At 43.5% G+C, this 17,007-nt stretch overlaps 1 protein-coding gene across 2 annotated transcripts in view; it reads left to right on the top strand.

The window, feature by feature from the left end:
- SCFD2 (sec1 family domain containing 2) overlaps positions 1-17,007 on the top strand; it is a 642,339-nt gene that overhangs the window by 588,446 nt on the left and 36,886 nt on the right. For both annotated transcript variants that reach the window (XM_030191376.1, XM_030191377.1), the window contains exon 7: positions 2,461-2,595. In XM_030191376.1, the coding sequence (XP_030047236.1) occupies positions 2,461-2,595 (135 nt within the window). The remainder of the gene's footprint in view (positions 1-2,460; positions 2,596-17,007) is intronic.

Here is a 17,007-nt window from a genome sequence, read left to right as displayed (position 1 = left end):
ACTCAACTATGCAGTTTTCACATATTTATGTCATATTTGTCTTTATCCTGAACGTTATTTACAAATTAGAAGCAAAACTTGAGAAAAATATCTCCATCACTTACCACAGAGGTATAGAAGCTTCTTGTCTGAGGCAAGGCAGTCATTTAGTTGCAAACGTAATTCAGACTGATGAATAATACTTTATTCTGTGGGCCATGTATATGTAAATATGGTGAGAGATAACTAGGGGTCTGTGTAAGGATGAGAAATGACATCGGGTTTTGGACATCTGCAAGATATTTCAGAATTTTGATCTCATTCCAACCCTGACAGACATGCTACAGCCTGATGAGGAGATGTGCTATGAGCCAACAGTCCTGTAGGTGTTATTATACAAAGACACAAACAACAATGCATTTAATCTGCCAATTACTCATTGTATTAAATGTGTGTTGAGAACAGGCAGACAGCCATAAATAAAACCATTCTGTCACTCCTCCTCCTCTGCGCTTTCCCTGTCTCCCCTTTTCCTCCTTTCTCTCCCTTGTCTCCCCTTTTCCTCCTTTCTCTCCCTTGTCTCCATTTATACTCAGGCCTAGATGCACTAAAAAATCGTTAGAGCCCGGGAACGAGCATGCATCAAGGAAAAGGAATGCAAATGAGCTGCTCGTTGTAGCTCACTTGCATTCTCTATTCCATCGTTAAACGCTCAGCCAATCGGCCGGTCGAGCATGCGTAGAGCAGCCAATCGTTATGCTGGCTGCTCTGCGCATGCCAAATACGCCTCCCTGTGCTGCCCGAAGACACCGTGCTGCTCACCCCCTCCGATGCGGCTCAGTGCAGTTGAGGATGCCCATAAAAAAAAAAACACGTCTATTTTGGCCGTCATCCCCTCCCCCCCCCCCCCAAGACGCCATGCTGCTCACCCCCTCCGATGCGGCTCAGTGCAGTTGAGGACGCCCATTAAAAAAAACCCATCTATTTTGGCCGTCATTCCCCCCCTGCAATAATAAAAACGTCTTTTTTGGCCATGCTTCACTCAGCTGAGAGACCTGGAAGTCCCTGAGCCAATCATATACTGATACATATATAAACCGAGTTTATATATGTATCAGTATATGTTGTAAATGGAACAAGTGAAATTGAATGAATAGAAAATTTGAAATAACCTTAAAAAGTGTATAGTGGAAATGATTGGATCTAATTTGATTTTTGGTATTTTGTATTTTTTGTGTGTGAAATGACTTTTCTCACTGCCGTATACAAGTGTATTCCTGCACATCTTAATATGTGTTTTACATAAGACTCTGCATTTAGGAGCTAATTCTCTAACATTTCAGCTATATTTAGGAGCCTATTCTGTAAAAGAAAGTAGGTGTCTACTTTCCTTTATAGAGTATTAGAGCAGTGTTTCCCAAGTCCAGTCCTGGAGTACTCCTTGCCAGTCAGATTTTTAGGCTGTCCACAATGAATATGCATGAACTTGATTTGCATACACTGCCTCAATTATATTCAAATCTCTTTCATGCATATTCATTGTGGATATCCTGAAAATCTGACTGGCAACGGGTACTCCAGGACCGGACTTGGGAAACACTGTCTTAAAGTAACCGGGTATATATGCGCATATGCAGTTAGATGTAAGCACATACGCCAGGCATAGAGCTGGTGTAAAATACCCAAGCTAACACATGTGTGACTCCTGCCCAGACTCTGCCCATGTGTATGCCTACCTGTAAAATACACGCTATATAAGGTACATGTATATTTACAGAATAACACTTAGGTGGATTTTTGGCATTTATGCACATATGTGTATACATATGCAAGTATAATATTATTTATTCTAAATATTTATACGCATAAGTGATGTGTGAATGTTAGCACCTATTTTATAGAGTTACAACCTTAGTATGCCTTTTATAAAATATTTGGAAATTGTGAAGGCCCCAACTTGGATGACATAGAACTCCAGTGCAAAATCTGACTTTATGTCACCTTCATGGAAGCACATTGCAGGTTCAATTGATATCAAGTGGCTGCGTATGAGACGTACTACCACCTCATTTGGTACAGTGTTGTATAAAGTGTCTCTCACAAGCATCCTGTGGCTCTTGCAAGACTCAGCCTTTCATCTGCACATCAGGTTTATTAAAATCACAACAAAAAGAATAGCATGATAATAATAGGTTCACCTTAAGAGTGTGGAGAGTCTTTGCTGCTTCATGGCTACACAGCTGGATGTCAGTAAGCAGCCACTGACAAGAAATCTCTTTTTCCCATTTTTTTTAAAAATTCTTTTCTTCTGGGATCTTTAGTGATATGTACCCATGGTGCCAAAGTACTGCAGCTTAAAATGATTTGGGTTGTATTGAACTTTCTAGAATTCTTCCATAAGTAGATTTTAAAAAATAGCTTTAAAAGATGTTAAAATGCTGCCAAGCAATCCAGGTATCTCTAATGGTTTGCGTTTTGCAGGCTTCCTATAAACCATTACTGAAGCAAGTGGTCGAGGAGATATTTAATCCAGACCGATCTGACTGCATTGATATCGAACACATGTCTGCAGGTATCACAGATCTTCTAAAAACCGGTTTCAGCATGTTCATGAAGGTAAGACAGCCACTGTGAAGCCCGTGTGATCTGAGCTCTGCTCATTAAGGGGGTCTTTTCTAAAGCAGCAGGAAGCCCAACGTGAGTTTACCGCTCACTAATCCGGAACTAGCGCCAGCCCAACACGGCTGCTGCTGCTGGTAGTTCTGGCTGGAGAATGCGTCATTTCCAGCGCGCCGGAAAATCTTTTAGCTGTAGTGCGGTGCTAACCCGGCAGTAATCGGACATCACTGCATGCTGCCCGGTTACTGCGGAAGCCCTTACCGCCACCTCAGTGGGTGGCTGTGCTCCCTGATGCATGGCCACGTAGTAAGGGTTATCTTACCACGTGTCCATTTGGGGGGGGGTTCACCTACTGCAGTAAAAAGGACCCTGGTGAGCGAGATAAATGGCCCCCACCGCTTCCGCAGGACCCTTTTTCCTGCATCTTAGTTAAATGACCCCTAAGAGTCTGTTTTCGAGCACTCATACATTTGTTTTACATTAGTGTGTTCTTGTTCTTATGAAACTAGTCGTTTCTTCTCTGCGTCAAGGATGATCACTGTTTTGCTCAAGTTGGTTTGATTGTGGCTAGGGCAACATGTCTGAAGGAGATTCATCTGCTCTCTGTATGGGACGTGAAGTAGCAGTATGTAATCAGTGTGCAGATATTATTATTTTTATGCATGTTTTATTGTAATCCGCTAAGGATTGTAGATTGTGTGGACTATAAAAAATGAAAAAAAATAAAATAATGATAACCTTCAATGAGTTCTCGCCATTTGCATCCCTGGTGAGAAATGGATGGCTCTGTCAGCAGCAGCAGCTGGAGAGGATACTGAAAAAATGTACACTGGAATGACTTCTGCCAGTATGACACTAGGAAAGCCCCAGCCAATAATAATTATAAATGTAAATGCATGTTTGAATAATCTGTACATTGCAAAAGTCTTATTCCTGTTGTGAATGGTGTTGAATGAAATGCTAACTATGCTGTCTAGCGCATAATGTACCCAGCACTGTACACACACACACATCTTAACAGAAATTTTGGCCCTGAATCCATGAGGCTATGCCTGTATATTATATACATAAATACAGGGGTCTTCTCTAAAGTTCGAATCTCCACGTTCTCCCCATCCATCTATTCCCCTCCTATGTTTTCTCGGTGTTTACCTGCCTCTCTCTACCGGCATCCACTCCCTCTTTCCCCTCCTTTCTCTTGCACTCACCCTTTTCCCTCCCTCTTGCAGTCTCCCATCTGTTCCTGCCTTTCCTTCCCTTAGTCATCCATGCAAGGCCTCCTGTTCTTGTATTTGTCAGTGACCCAATCTCTACTAACACTTTACAGGTGACTCCATGGTGAATGTGTCTTCGCCAGCAGGATTGGGAATCTCTGCCAGCTCTTATAGACTCAGGGCTGCAGTGTGGTTGAGACTGCACCAGCAAAGGAGGTTTGGGGATCTCCACTGGCACTTGCTTATGTGGCACCATTATGTGGGTGATTCTCCACTGATGTGGCGGGAGTGGGAGCATTCACAGTAGGGTGCCATGGTTGTCGAGAGCTGCAGGAGGTGTGAGAGAGTGAGCAACATAGTATGCAGGGGCATAGCCAGACACCCAATTTTGAGTGGGCCTGGGCCCAAGATGGGTGGGCAGAAGAACCCCACCCAGTCCTACAGATGATTTGGTCTCTCCTTCTCTCGCCTGCATGCCATATGGTCTCAAACATCCCCCCTATCCTGCATACCTTTTAAATAGCAGATTTTCACTGGCAGTGATAAGCAACTAATACACACTGGTCATGTTGGCCCTACAGCCTTCCCACTGCTGCAACTTCCTGTTTCCGCATAGGTAGGGTTACCATATGTCCAGATGTACCCAGACATGTCCTCTTTTTGAGGGCATGTCCAGGCAACCAGGCAGGTTTTGCCAATTTGCCCGTTTGTCCGGATTTCTGGACAAACGGGCAGGCTGGTGGGCTGGCCATCCTGTAGGATGCCCCACCCGCCAGCCTGCCCATTTGTCCAGAAATCCAGACAAACGGGCAGATTGCTAGCCTCCCCTCCCCTTTCCTGCCCCGAAGAGGTCACTAGATCACCAGGGCAGTAGTAAGGGGAGGGGAAAATGTGACAAGGGGCAGAGCGAGGGTGTGACAGGGGGCGGAGCGAGGGTGTGACAGGGGGCGGAGTGAGGGTGTGACAGGGGGCGGACGGGTGTGTGTGTGGTAGGGCGGGGCATGTGTCCTCCTTTTTGGGGGACAAAATATGGTAACCCTACGCATAGGTTGGAATACGTCAGAGGGAAGGCTATGGGGCCGGTGTGAGCAGTATGTATCAGTCGCTGCTTGCTGCAGGTGAAGATCTGCTATTTACAAGGTATGCAGGAGGGACAGTTGTTGGAAGTTTTCAGCTAGTGGGGCTTTGGAATCCCTGCCAACTACATCATAGATGTGCTGCTACTGGGTGGGCCTGAGTCCAACGTGGGTGGGCCTAGGCCCACCCAGGCCCACCCTTGGCTACGCCACTAATAGTATGCATTTGTGCATCACCCTGCCAGCTTAAAGATTCAATAATAAGTATAGCGAACTCTTTGTTGCTGGGGAGGGTTCCGGTTCTGGGGCTGCCGTCGACGTCACCCATCAGTGAGAACAATCAGCCTGCTGTCCTCGGAGAATACCTTCTACAGGTATGTAGCTTTCACTTAAACATCTTTAGTAACTAGTTTAACCTCAAACTGAAGGTGAATAACTTAATTTTAAAGCTCTCAAAAACCGCCCTCCCATACCCATATACTGTAAAACCTGAAATAATTAGTGCCAGTTAACCTTATCAAAGACTTTTTCAGCATCAATGCTCACAAGCATAGCTGAAGTCTGTGTAAAGATGCTATGAGCCATGGCCAACAAAGCCTCGTGGACAGTAACCACCAATTGCCTACCCATTACAAACCCACTTGTTCTGGACAAATCACTGTCAATTAAAAATAGGTCGATAGGAAGGGTACTAGACTTAACAGAGTTTGGTATAAGGGTGATTAAAGCTGCGTTAGAATATAAAGAAAGGCCCTACTAGCAATTGCAACAGTGTAATAAGAAATGAAATGGCCGTAAACCTGTGTCACCATGAGTTTGTAAAACTTTGGAGTATAACCATCCAGTCCTTGAACCGTATAACATTTAAGACTTCACAGCTTTTTGAAATTCTTTTGCTTGAATAGTAGAATTTAGATGTGCAGTTATTTCTGGAGGGAACCATGGGAGACCCGAGTCCTCCAGATAATCCAAAAGCTGAGGCTTTACACTCATAGTGGAATCAGTGCCCTGAAGGGGACAGGTACAAATCAAAGCAGGGTATATACAAAAGTAGCACATATGAGTTTATCTTGTTGGGCAGACTAGATGGACTGTGCAGGTCTTTTTCTGCCGTCATCTACTATGTTACTATGTTAAACTTTTTAGTAGTGCCAAAAACAAGTACCAGAGCCGGGTGTGGTAGGCGGGGCTGGTGGTTGGGAGGCAGGGATAGTGCTGGGCAGACTTATACGGTCTGTGCCCTGAACAGGACAGGTACAAATCAAAGCAGGATATAAACAAAAGTAGCACATATGAGTTTATCTTGTTGGGCAGACTGGATGGACCGTGCAGGTCTTTTTCTGCCATCATCTACTATGTTACTATTATGTTACTATGTTAGGTATGGGAATCCTTCATTCACTAACTAGTAGCTCCTCCTTGAGCAGCAATAGCTTCAACTAAATGTTTCCTGTATCTGTTAGACTCTCACATTGCCCTTGAGGAATTTTGATCCATTCTTCCATACAGAACTGTTTCAACTCTGACATTTGAGAGTTTCTCTTCATGAATAGCTTGCCTTCAGGTCGTGCCATTTTAATATGGTTTAGGTTGGGATTTTGATTTGAGCAATCCAAAACATGAAATCCCTTCTTCTTCAACCATTCTTTAGTATATATAAGAACATAAGTTGCCATCTGAGTCAGACCAAAGGTCCGTCTAGCCCAGTATCCTGTTTCTAACAGTGGCCAATCCAGGTCGCAAGTACCTGGCAGGATCCCAAACAGTAAGGGGGATTTCATGCTACTTACCCCCATGGATAAGCAGTGCTAGCCCCAGTTTTATGGACTTTACCTCTAGGAACCTTACCCAAATCTTTTTTTAAATATAGCTACATTAATTGCTTTTACTACATTCTGTGGAAGTGAGTTCCAGAGTTTAATTACACATTAAGTAGAAAAATGTTTTCTCCTCTTTGTTTTAATTTTATTACTATGTAACTTCATGGAGTTGTCCCCTAGTCTTTGTTCATTTTCAAAAAGTAAGCCTTTACCTGTTCTAGTCCAGTTAATATTTTGTACACCTCTTGAGACTGCTGCTTGAAGTCTTGGCAGATGTCTTAAACAAGCAGCGGCGGTGAAAGGATCAGTGGCAGCGGGCAGTGAAGCATGGGGACCTTTCCTGCCCCGAAGCAAGCCACTAGACCACCAGGATGATGCAAGATATGTATGGGGAGGACATCCAGTGCTGGAAGACAGATGGATGGGAGGGAGTAGAAGACAGGGTAGTTTCTGTTTCCCCTTTGCGTAGCCGTCATCGCCGTACTCTCAAAACAAAGCAAACAAACCTATGAGCTGCTGCATCCACATTGTTCTTTATTGTTGGTAGCATTTTTACGTAATCTCACTTATATTTTCAAACATACCGACTTGTGTAACATACGAATGTACACAGAGGAAGTATAATAACGGAATAAGTTTTCATAGGTAGAGTAGTAATTTGTTTATTAACTAGCCGTTAAGCCTGTTAAAATGGGCGAGATTTCCAGCTACCCTCCTTGCCGCCGCTCCCTCCCCCCTCCGTGCCGGGCCCCCTGCACTGACCTGACAGTGCCTCTCACCTCCGTGAGGTGAGAGGCGCTGTCAGGTCAGTGTAGGGGGCCCGATACGGAGGGGGGCAGGAGCGGCGGCGGGGATGGGGGGAGGGTGGAGGTTGGTGCGCGCGATGTTTGTTTCCAGGCGGGACAGAGAGGGAAGTCTCTACTGCGCATTTGCAGGTGAGTCAGTCACTTGCCATTTATATGTTTGATTGTAATCAGTATGTCATTTGGCCATCCAGGACTGGAGGAGAGGTGGATGGGGAGAGAGGGAGGAAGGGAGTTGAAGACAGGGTAATCTCTGCTTCCCCTTCCATTCTGCAGGAACCCTGCAAGACCCAGGTCCATCCATTTGGGATCCCCGGGGACCTTGGTCCATCCCCACGGCATCCCCGCAGTCCTGGAGGGGATCCCCATGGGATTCCCGCAGTATCCATGGGAATCCCACTATCCCTGTTCCCATGCAGCTCTGTAGTTCATTACAGAATACATGTAGCGAGTTATGTGTGTAAATTCTAATTATTGTCAATTAGTGCTCCTTCTTGCTTGTTAAGTGCTGTTAACAATGCTGACTGGCTTGTTAAACCAATTAAGTTATGCATTTCAGTGTGGATCTCTAGGCATGCTATATAGAATCCGGGGGAAAACATATAAGGAAATGGCCATTTTTGAAACAAAAAGACAATTTTAGGTTTGAAAATGGCCATGTTCACCACTTGATTTTTCATCATTTTCAGCAAAATGACCAAAATTGGACTTAGACATTTTTATAAAAAATGCCCCTCCATATGTACCCCTATCAAAGCATGTAAGACAGATTTCTTTATTGCCACCAGTAGTCTGACTATATGTTCAGCCTCAGCATCTCTCTTTCAATTGCCTAGTAATAGCAAACTCTAGGTATTGGGTAGCCATCCCCCTGTGGTGATTTTGATAGCAGCTATGGCCTGAATCCATAATGTACCCAATCGTGGACACTCCAAAAAGGTGTGCAGCCAAGAGCCCTTGTATCTTTACATTGGAGACATGTATCTGTGTCCCACAACTTCATTTCATAACCTCGTTTCCTTGTAATAACGATTCTATGAATCATCTTAAAGAAAGTTTCTTGGAAATCTGCTGCAGTGGAAAGAATATAACCCTCTTTCCAAAGCTTAGTTAAAATTTTGGTGTCATAATCTACCTTCAGTTCAGAGGTCCAAACTTGTGTCAAGCAATCTATATGTGTCACCTTCTTTGTCAGGTGACCATCCTGATACCAGACAGAAGGACAATCCTCTGGAATTTTTTTAATATAAAGCAGAATTCATGGTTCCTTCATTGAATACAAACCATCCATTTCCTGATGCAGCAAAGCAGCCTTACACCTTGAAAACTCTACTACCAGCTTTGACATTAGGGGTGAGATTCTTCCTTTGGAAGGCAGAATTTAATTTTCGTCAAATTAAGGTTTGTTATTGTGTCCAAAAAGTTCCATTTTTGACTCATGTATTCAAGGAACATCAATATATATAAACGGCGAGTGACCGTACTCACTGCAAATGCGCAGTAGAGACTTCCCTCTCTGTCCCGCCCCCGCGTCAATACGTGATGACAGGGGGGGGGCGGGACAGAGAGGGAAACTGCGCCGCCGACGTTGCTACCGCTCCCTCCCCCCACTCGGAGTCGCCGCCGCCACCCCTTCACCCGGCCCGGGCCCTCTTTTCCCTTCTGAACTTACAGATCCATTCGCCGAACGCAGCAACACACATCAGCTGAGCTGCAGTGAGCCCTTCCTTCTTTGCCTGTGGCCCCGCCCTCCTGTGACGTAACGTCAGCGAGGGCGGGACACACACAGGCAGAGAAGGAAGGGGCAGCTCAGCTGATGTGCGTTGCTGCGTTCGGCGAATGGATCTGTAAGTTCAGAAGTGAAGAGAGGGCCCGGACCAGGTGGAGGGGTGGCGGCGGCGGCGACGACTTCGAGGGGGGGGGGAGCGGTGGCGACTTCGCGGGGGGGGAGGGGAGCGGTGGTGACCGCGGGGGGAGGAAAACCTCTATACCAGCCCGTTTTTACGGGCTCAACGGCTAGTTATTCCATAATTCTTATGTGCACTATCCAGATGCTTTTTGGAAAACCTGAGGCAGTGATCTTTATAGAGAGCAGTGCTATCTTCTTAATTATCCCCTGCTGAATACCACTTGCATTCATTTTTCAACTGATGGTTGATTCGTGAACCTTCGCATCAACTTCAGATCTTGAGAAGTTGGTCTGCAGTTCTTTCTGATTTTGTATATGATTTTCCAGTTTGCCAGTGGGGTCATTTTGACAGAATGGGTAAACTCATTGTAGTTGTTAGCATTTTCCATTTGTAGACTGTCAATAGATAGATGGAAACCAAAATGTTTAGAAATAGGGAAAGGGAAAGGGGATGGGATTTGATATTCCGCTTTTCTGTGGTTACAATCAAAGCGGTTTACATATTATATACAGGTATTACTTTTGTACCTGAGGCAATGGAAGGTTAAGTGACTTGCCCAGAGTCACAAGGAGCTGCAGTGGGAATTGAACCTAGTTCCCCTGGTTCTCAGGCCACTGCATTAACCATTAGGCCACTCCTAGAAGGGTCTAGAGAATCTCTGTCCGTACAGATGAGCATCAACTTGTCTTTTTTGTAGGTCTTCTGAAATTTCTTTTGATCATGGCATTATAAGATCCCACTAACCTTTATGGTGAAGGCTAAACCCAAAACCTTTTGGACCAATATGTAGGACAAAATGCCCAAAATAATTTGTTCAGATTTACTCTGCAGTGTGGTTTGCTTGCTTATGTTTATGTTCAAATAATTTCTATACCAGAATACTATACATGTCACAGCAGTTTATAATTAAAAAAAAAATCAAACAATTATTAAAGCACCTGGTTTTAATTAGCAAATTACTTATACTAAAGAAGGTAAGGTTCACATAATATTTCACACATTGATTCTGAGTTAGTCTTGATCCTGTATTGTACATTATTTTGTCTCAGGAAACAAAAAAATTGTTAATTGTGTGCCTTTTTTGAAATTTACTTTTTATTGTGTTTTCTTAGGGCTGTACATTGATTAAAAGTTTTTTTTTTTTATTTATAACAATTTAATTTTACAAGCACTAAAAGTTTTAACCACACTATTAATTGAGATTAAAATGTATGACCGCGCAGTTAATTGTATGGTCCCGTTCCAGGGGCACCAAATCATCCCTTCCCTTACCTTCCCCTCCCCTCCCCTACATGGGCACTATCTCCTCCCTTCCTTCCCTCCATTCATGATCACCATTGTTTCCCTTCTCTTTCCTCCCCTCCCATCTATGATCCTTCCATCCCCTATTTCCAGCATTCTTCCCTGCCCCCAACCCATCTCTCTCTTTCCTCCCCCCCCCCCCCCCATGGTCCGTATCTTTCTCTCTGTCTTCTTTTTTCTGATTCCTCTTTCTCCTGTGCTCCCGGCCCCAGCCATGATCTGCATCTTACTCTGTCTTCTTATCATTTTTCTGCTTTCTCTTTTTCCCGTGCCCCACCCGCCGTGGTCTGCATCTTTTTCTGTCTTCTTCTCTTTTTTTTTCCTTCTTTTTCCCTTCCCCACCCCACCGCCCTGCCCCACATCTTTGTCTGTCTGTCTGTCTTTTCATTTTTCTTCTTCCTCTTTCTCCCATGCATCTCGCCCTGCCCCCGCTGTGATCCGTATCTTTCTCTGTCGTCTTTTCTTTTTTCTGCTTCCTCTTTCTCCCGTGCCCCCGGCCCCAGCCATGGTTCGCATCTTTCTCTGTCTTCTTATTTTTTTCTGCTTTCTCTTGTTCCCGTGCCCCACCCGCCGTAGTCCGCATCTTTTTCTGTCTTCTCTTTTTTTTTCTTCTTTTTCCCTTGCCCACCCCGCTGCCCTGTCCCGCATCTTTGTCTGTCTTCTTTTCGTTTTTCTTCTTCCTCTTTCTCCAATGCATCTCACCCTGCCCCCGCTGTGGTCCATATCTTTCTCTGTCGTCTTTTCTTTTTTCTGCTTCCTCTTTCTCCCCTGCTCCGCCTCTGCCGTGGTCCGCATATTTCTCTCTGAATCTGAACATACACACACTCTGTCTCAGAAAAACACATACTCCATTTTTCAGAGAAACACTCTGAAACACATACACATTTTCTCTCTTTGACTCTTCATCAGTGAAGCTTGAGTGCAGTCACCTAAGGATACCTTGCTTGTTTCCTGGCCAACTTTATACATCATGCTGTAGAGTTCGAATTGGAAAAGGTCTGTCTGTGTTCTCCCTTAACTGGAAAACCAAAAATATTTTATATCCCAATGCTTTCCTAATTAAAATCTGTTCTAATATTTACTGTATTTTGCAAAGTTTATTTGACTTTTTGAACATTTTCTAGATATTGAATTTCCTGAATGCCAGGTAATGGTTAGTATTTATTTATTTATTTATCGATCTATCTATCTGTCTCTCACTAAATATATAGATATAAAACTTGAGGCGCTATGAGTCTGCAGTTCTCTCTAGGACAGGGTGCATTTGATAATACTCCACTGAGGAAGATGCACATAAATGTCATTGCAAGGAATACAGACTACAGAATAACACCAATTGTTGTGCAAAATAATTTGAAACCACATGAGAGGAATTGCAGAAAGCTATTACAACTTAAAATTGCTTTTCAGTGTAATTGGTGAAAAATCAGCAGTAAGTCACATTAACTCAAAGACTGTAGAGCTCTGTTAAGAGATTTGAAAATGCCAATTTTGAGTTTTATATACAGATCTAATTTTCAGTGTAACATAAATGCCTACATGATTTATTTAATTTCCCTTGTTGCTGTTTACATGATTTATTCAATTCCCCTAGTTGCTGTTTTATGTTTTATTATAGAAACCAGATCCGTGTGCAGTCATCTTAGTGACATTGTAGTTCATGGCAGAAAATGTGGCTGTCCGGCCCTCTTCAGTTATCCCTGCCCACTGCAGGAAAATAGAAACTGAAAAATGTCATCAGAAAAGGACCATTTTGGCCCTCGCAGTCTGCTCATTTGTACCTGGCTACTATTTTGTCACAGTTCTATTATCATCCCCCTCGCCATGTCTCCAAGGTCCCTGTGCGTCTATCCCAGGATTGGCTTGAACTCTGTTTATGTTTTGGAGCTCATAACCTCCCATGAAATTATGTTCCAGGTATCCACAACCCATTCATTGATCAATATTTTTCTCACATTTTGTTTGTGTTCCCACCCTTCAATTTCACATGATGATCCCTTGTTCTTGAACTCTTCATTCTTTAGAAAAAGCTACTTTCTAGTGCTTTATTGAGGCTGCTAGATACTTAGGGGGGAAAGTTATAAGCTGCATTAAGGCTTTAGTTCATATTATTTGTTCCTTAACATGACTAAAAGGGCAGTAACACAGCTTATCTTGCCCTAACGCAGCGATATTTAAGTCACCGTGGGTTACATAGAAGTGAGATGCAAAACATACAAATGCATTAGAGGCTGACAGAATTTTGGTTTTGATTATGGTGCCAAAACTGGCCCCAAATCCTTTCTCTGCCCAGTTTCGGTTTCAGCCAAAAAGTTATTTTAATTTCTGGCCATGTTTTTGGATTCAGCTGAAAATATGTGTTTTCAGTGGAAGCTGCAAATGTGTGCTTTGTTCCATTTGTCTCCATCCTGGACCCCCCAATGCCTCCCCCCACTCATCCATAACCTCCCTCCCCAGGCCTGTCTTACGTTCTCTGATGTTCTAGGGGTGTGGTTGGGGCAGGAGTGATCCCCAGTTACTCCTGCCCATTTTGACTCTGCTTCCAAAATGGCTACAGTGACTGGAGCATTCCTCCTGCCTTAATTACACCACTAGACCACCAGGGATTGTAAGGTAGTCCGGGGGGGGGGGGGGGAGGGGACTACTCTTGCATTCCTTTTCTTTTTTTTGTGTGCTGCAATTGCAAGTATTTTATGATCTTGCACAATAGTTTATATGGAGGAGCATAATCGAACGAAAACGTCTATCTCCATGGGCGTTTATCTCCGAGAATGGGTCCGTGAAGGGGCGGACCGAACCGTATTTTTGCAAAAAATAGACGTCCATGTTTTATTCGACAACTTGTGAGCTGGGCGTTTTTGTTTTTCAGCGATAATGGAAAATGAAAGCGCCCAGCTCAAAAATGAATAAATCCAAGGCATTTGTTCGTGGGAGGGGCCAGGATTCGTAGTGCACTGGTCCCCCTCACATGCCAGGACACCAACCGGGCACCCTAGGGGGCACTTTTACAAAAAAAAAAAAAAAAGGTAAAAGAGCTCCCAGGTGCATAGCACCCTTCCCTTGTGTGTTGAGCCCCCCAAATCCCCCTCAAAACCCACTGCCCACAAGTCTACACCATTACTATAGCCCTAAGGGGTGAAGGGTGGCACCTACATGTGGGTACAGTGGGTTTGGGGGGGGTTGGACGACTAATAAGCATTAAGCAGCACAATTGTAACAGGTAGGGGGGGATGGGCCTGGGTCCACCTGCCTGAAGTCCACTGCACCCACTAACAACTGCTCCAGGGACCTGCATACTGCTGCCAGGGAGGTGGGTATGACATTTGAGGGTGAAAATAAAAAGTTGTGAAACATCATTTTTTTTGTGGTGGGAGGGGGTTAGTGACCACTGGGGGAATCAGGGGAGGTCATCCCCGATTCCCTCTGGGGGTAATCTGGTCATTTAGGGCACTTTTTAGGGCCTTATTCGTGAAAAAACAGGGTCCAGGAAAAGTTCCCTAAATTCTAGCTACAAACACATACTTTTTTTCCATTATCGGCGAAAGGCACCCATCTCTGTTCGGGTGATAACCATGCCTCAGTCCCGCCTTCACCACGCCTCCGACACGCCCCCGTCAACTTTGTACGCTTCCACGATGGAGTGCAGTTGAAAACGTCCAAGTTCGGCTTTCGATTATACCGCGTTATTCGTTTTTGTGAGATAAACGTCCATCTCCCGATTTAGGTCGGAAGTTGGACGTTTTTCTCGTTCGGTTATAAGCAGGATAGTGAGTAGAAATCTCCAAATAAATGCTTTTAATACAAAATTTTAGCAGGAATTTAAGCCTGTAAATTTGGGATGATAAACTCCTTAGGAATTAGCCTCTCTCTGGAATTATGACGTCAGCTGTCACTCTGAGTGTTGCACAAAGTTAGACACTGTAAAAGCACCTGGCTTTTAATTTCAGTTTTCATTATATGCAGTCCATGTGTGTGGAGGCTATTTTGCTTGGAGGTAAAATATGGTCTTTCATTATTTAAATTATTATAATCTGGCTTGGATACTGTGGATTTAGCAAAAGGATGCAGACCGCAAGCTCTGACAATCTCTAGTGGCCCTCACTGATTCACATTCATACAACCAAACTTGAGTTTTGGATTTCAGACAAAAGCTTTCAGACAGTTTTGGTGGCAGTTTCAGTTTTGGCCAGCCTCTAAAATGCATGTAAAGCAGCTCATTATTTATTTATTTATTGAGGATTTGCTATACCGCTTTAACTGACTTTACAGGGCAAAGCAGGTTACAGACCAATAAAAACATTAAAAAAAAAAAGAAGTACATTGATGAATAGTGAAAGCATGCATCCAGTCCAACAAGAGATAGACAAACACATTTCAGAAGAGATGCCCGAATCAACCCAGGCCGGTCATGTCAGGTGACAAATACCTGCTGAAAAAGGCAAGTTTTAACTTCCAATTTAAATGTTTTAAGTATAATTCCCCTCAAATCATTAGAGGCAGGAAATTCCATAAGCTCGGAGCCACATAATAGGAAGCACTATGTCTAATACTTTCCAACTGAGCGGGTGATGGTCATTTAGCGATCTAAGAACACGGGTAGGGGAGTACGGGATAGTAAGGGAAGATAGATAAGGGAGAATACCAAAACAAAATGCTTTTAAGGCTAACAACAGGACTTTAAACTTTACACAGTTTTCAATAGGGGAGCCAATGATGTTCGTTTAGGACTAAGGAGACATGATCCATTTTACATAAAATGCAAAGAAAGTGAATGGCAGTATTTTGTAATGTTTGAAGTTTTTTTTAAGTTGATTTGGGAGCACCTAAGTAACTAATATTGCAGTAATCAAGTGAGGCTCGGTGTCGGTGCCCTTGAGATCCCATTTTGAAGCGGAGGGTTCCCTCCTGCCATGAATGTTAATATCCCCTGAAGAAGCTGATTTAGGCAAAACTTAGATCCATGTCAGGAAAAGGGATTGACACTGTTTGTATCAGAAAGGCGTAGCACATAACTCAAATTACAATTTCATATGAAGATTTTATCTGTTATACCGCAAGTGCCATCTGATCAACTGGATGTGTTCTGACTTTTTAGTCAGTGAAGGATTTGACAAGCAGCAAATAAGCTCTGTTTTTTTTATACTGCAATTATTATTGTTATAAGGAACATGTGCGCTTTAAATGAGAACTTGTGCGATGATGGATTACAGTGGCCACACTAGTTTGGATGAGGTCATGTTTTTTGTTTTCTGAACACAATTTATCACTTTTTGGTTTATATTAGATTGTTATTAGAATAAGGCTGATTTTCAGACTGCGGGAGTTAGACTGGCTAACTCCCGTGGTCAGCACTGAGCCTGGATATTCAGTTCCGGGCCATTTCCGGTGACCAGCATTGAACATCCAGTTTATTTTTGGCCGGTTACAAGATAACCGGCTAAGTCAATATTCAGACTTAGCCGGTTATCTTGAAACTGGCCAAAGATATTCTACGGTTTCATGCAGCCAAATATGACCACTAAACTTGCTTTAAAAATTGGCAGATAGACGGTTATATCACACGATATAACCGGCTAGCTGCTAACCAAGGATATTCAGCGGGGGATAGCTGGTTATTCCCGCTGAATATTAGCGGATAGCTGGTTAAGCGCTATTGAACTGGTCAGCAGCCATTCTGGATGGTTAAATAGCACTGAATATCGGAGGGAATGTGTTTTTGATATATCATCTCTTTTTATATGCAAGACCTGAATAATCGAGCCTTGTCATAAGGAGACACGAGATGAATTAGTGGACTGCATCATGGTCAAAGAAAGACCAGATTGATTGCAGTTGTTGTACGACAAGAAAAAAAATCAGATTTACATACAGAGAAGTTTTATCAAGTGCTCGTGAGGAATACATTAGAGCTGGGAATCAAAATTCGTGCCAATGTAACAAAAGTTCATAACAGGAGAGAGTGCCAGAGAGAGAGAGAGTTGCAGATCGTCATTTGGACAAGTATAATGGCCAGATTGCCAACAGGCTATGGTTTCTCACAATTTAAAAGAAGACAGAGGTTACCGAGCCATTGTGCTATACCATCTAAGCAAAGCTGCAATGGCTTAATTTCCAGGTTTTCAGGGTCAGTGTGATAGAGAAACAGGATGTCATCAGCGTAAAAATAAAATAAAATCACAGACTCCTGAATAAGCATTGCTAAAGGATCTAAAAAACAAAAAAGATAAAATGGGACCTTGTGGAACACCACAATGAAGTTGTTTAGTTGTGGATTCTCCGCTAGG

Source organism: Microcaecilia unicolor, chromosome 2 (genome assembly GCF_901765095.1).
Source record: "Microcaecilia unicolor chromosome 2, aMicUni1.1, whole genome shotgun sequence".
NCBI lineage: Eukaryota > Metazoa > Chordata > Amphibia > Gymnophiona > Siphonopidae > Microcaecilia > Microcaecilia unicolor.
This window is presented reverse-complemented; position numbering and strand designations above follow the sequence as displayed.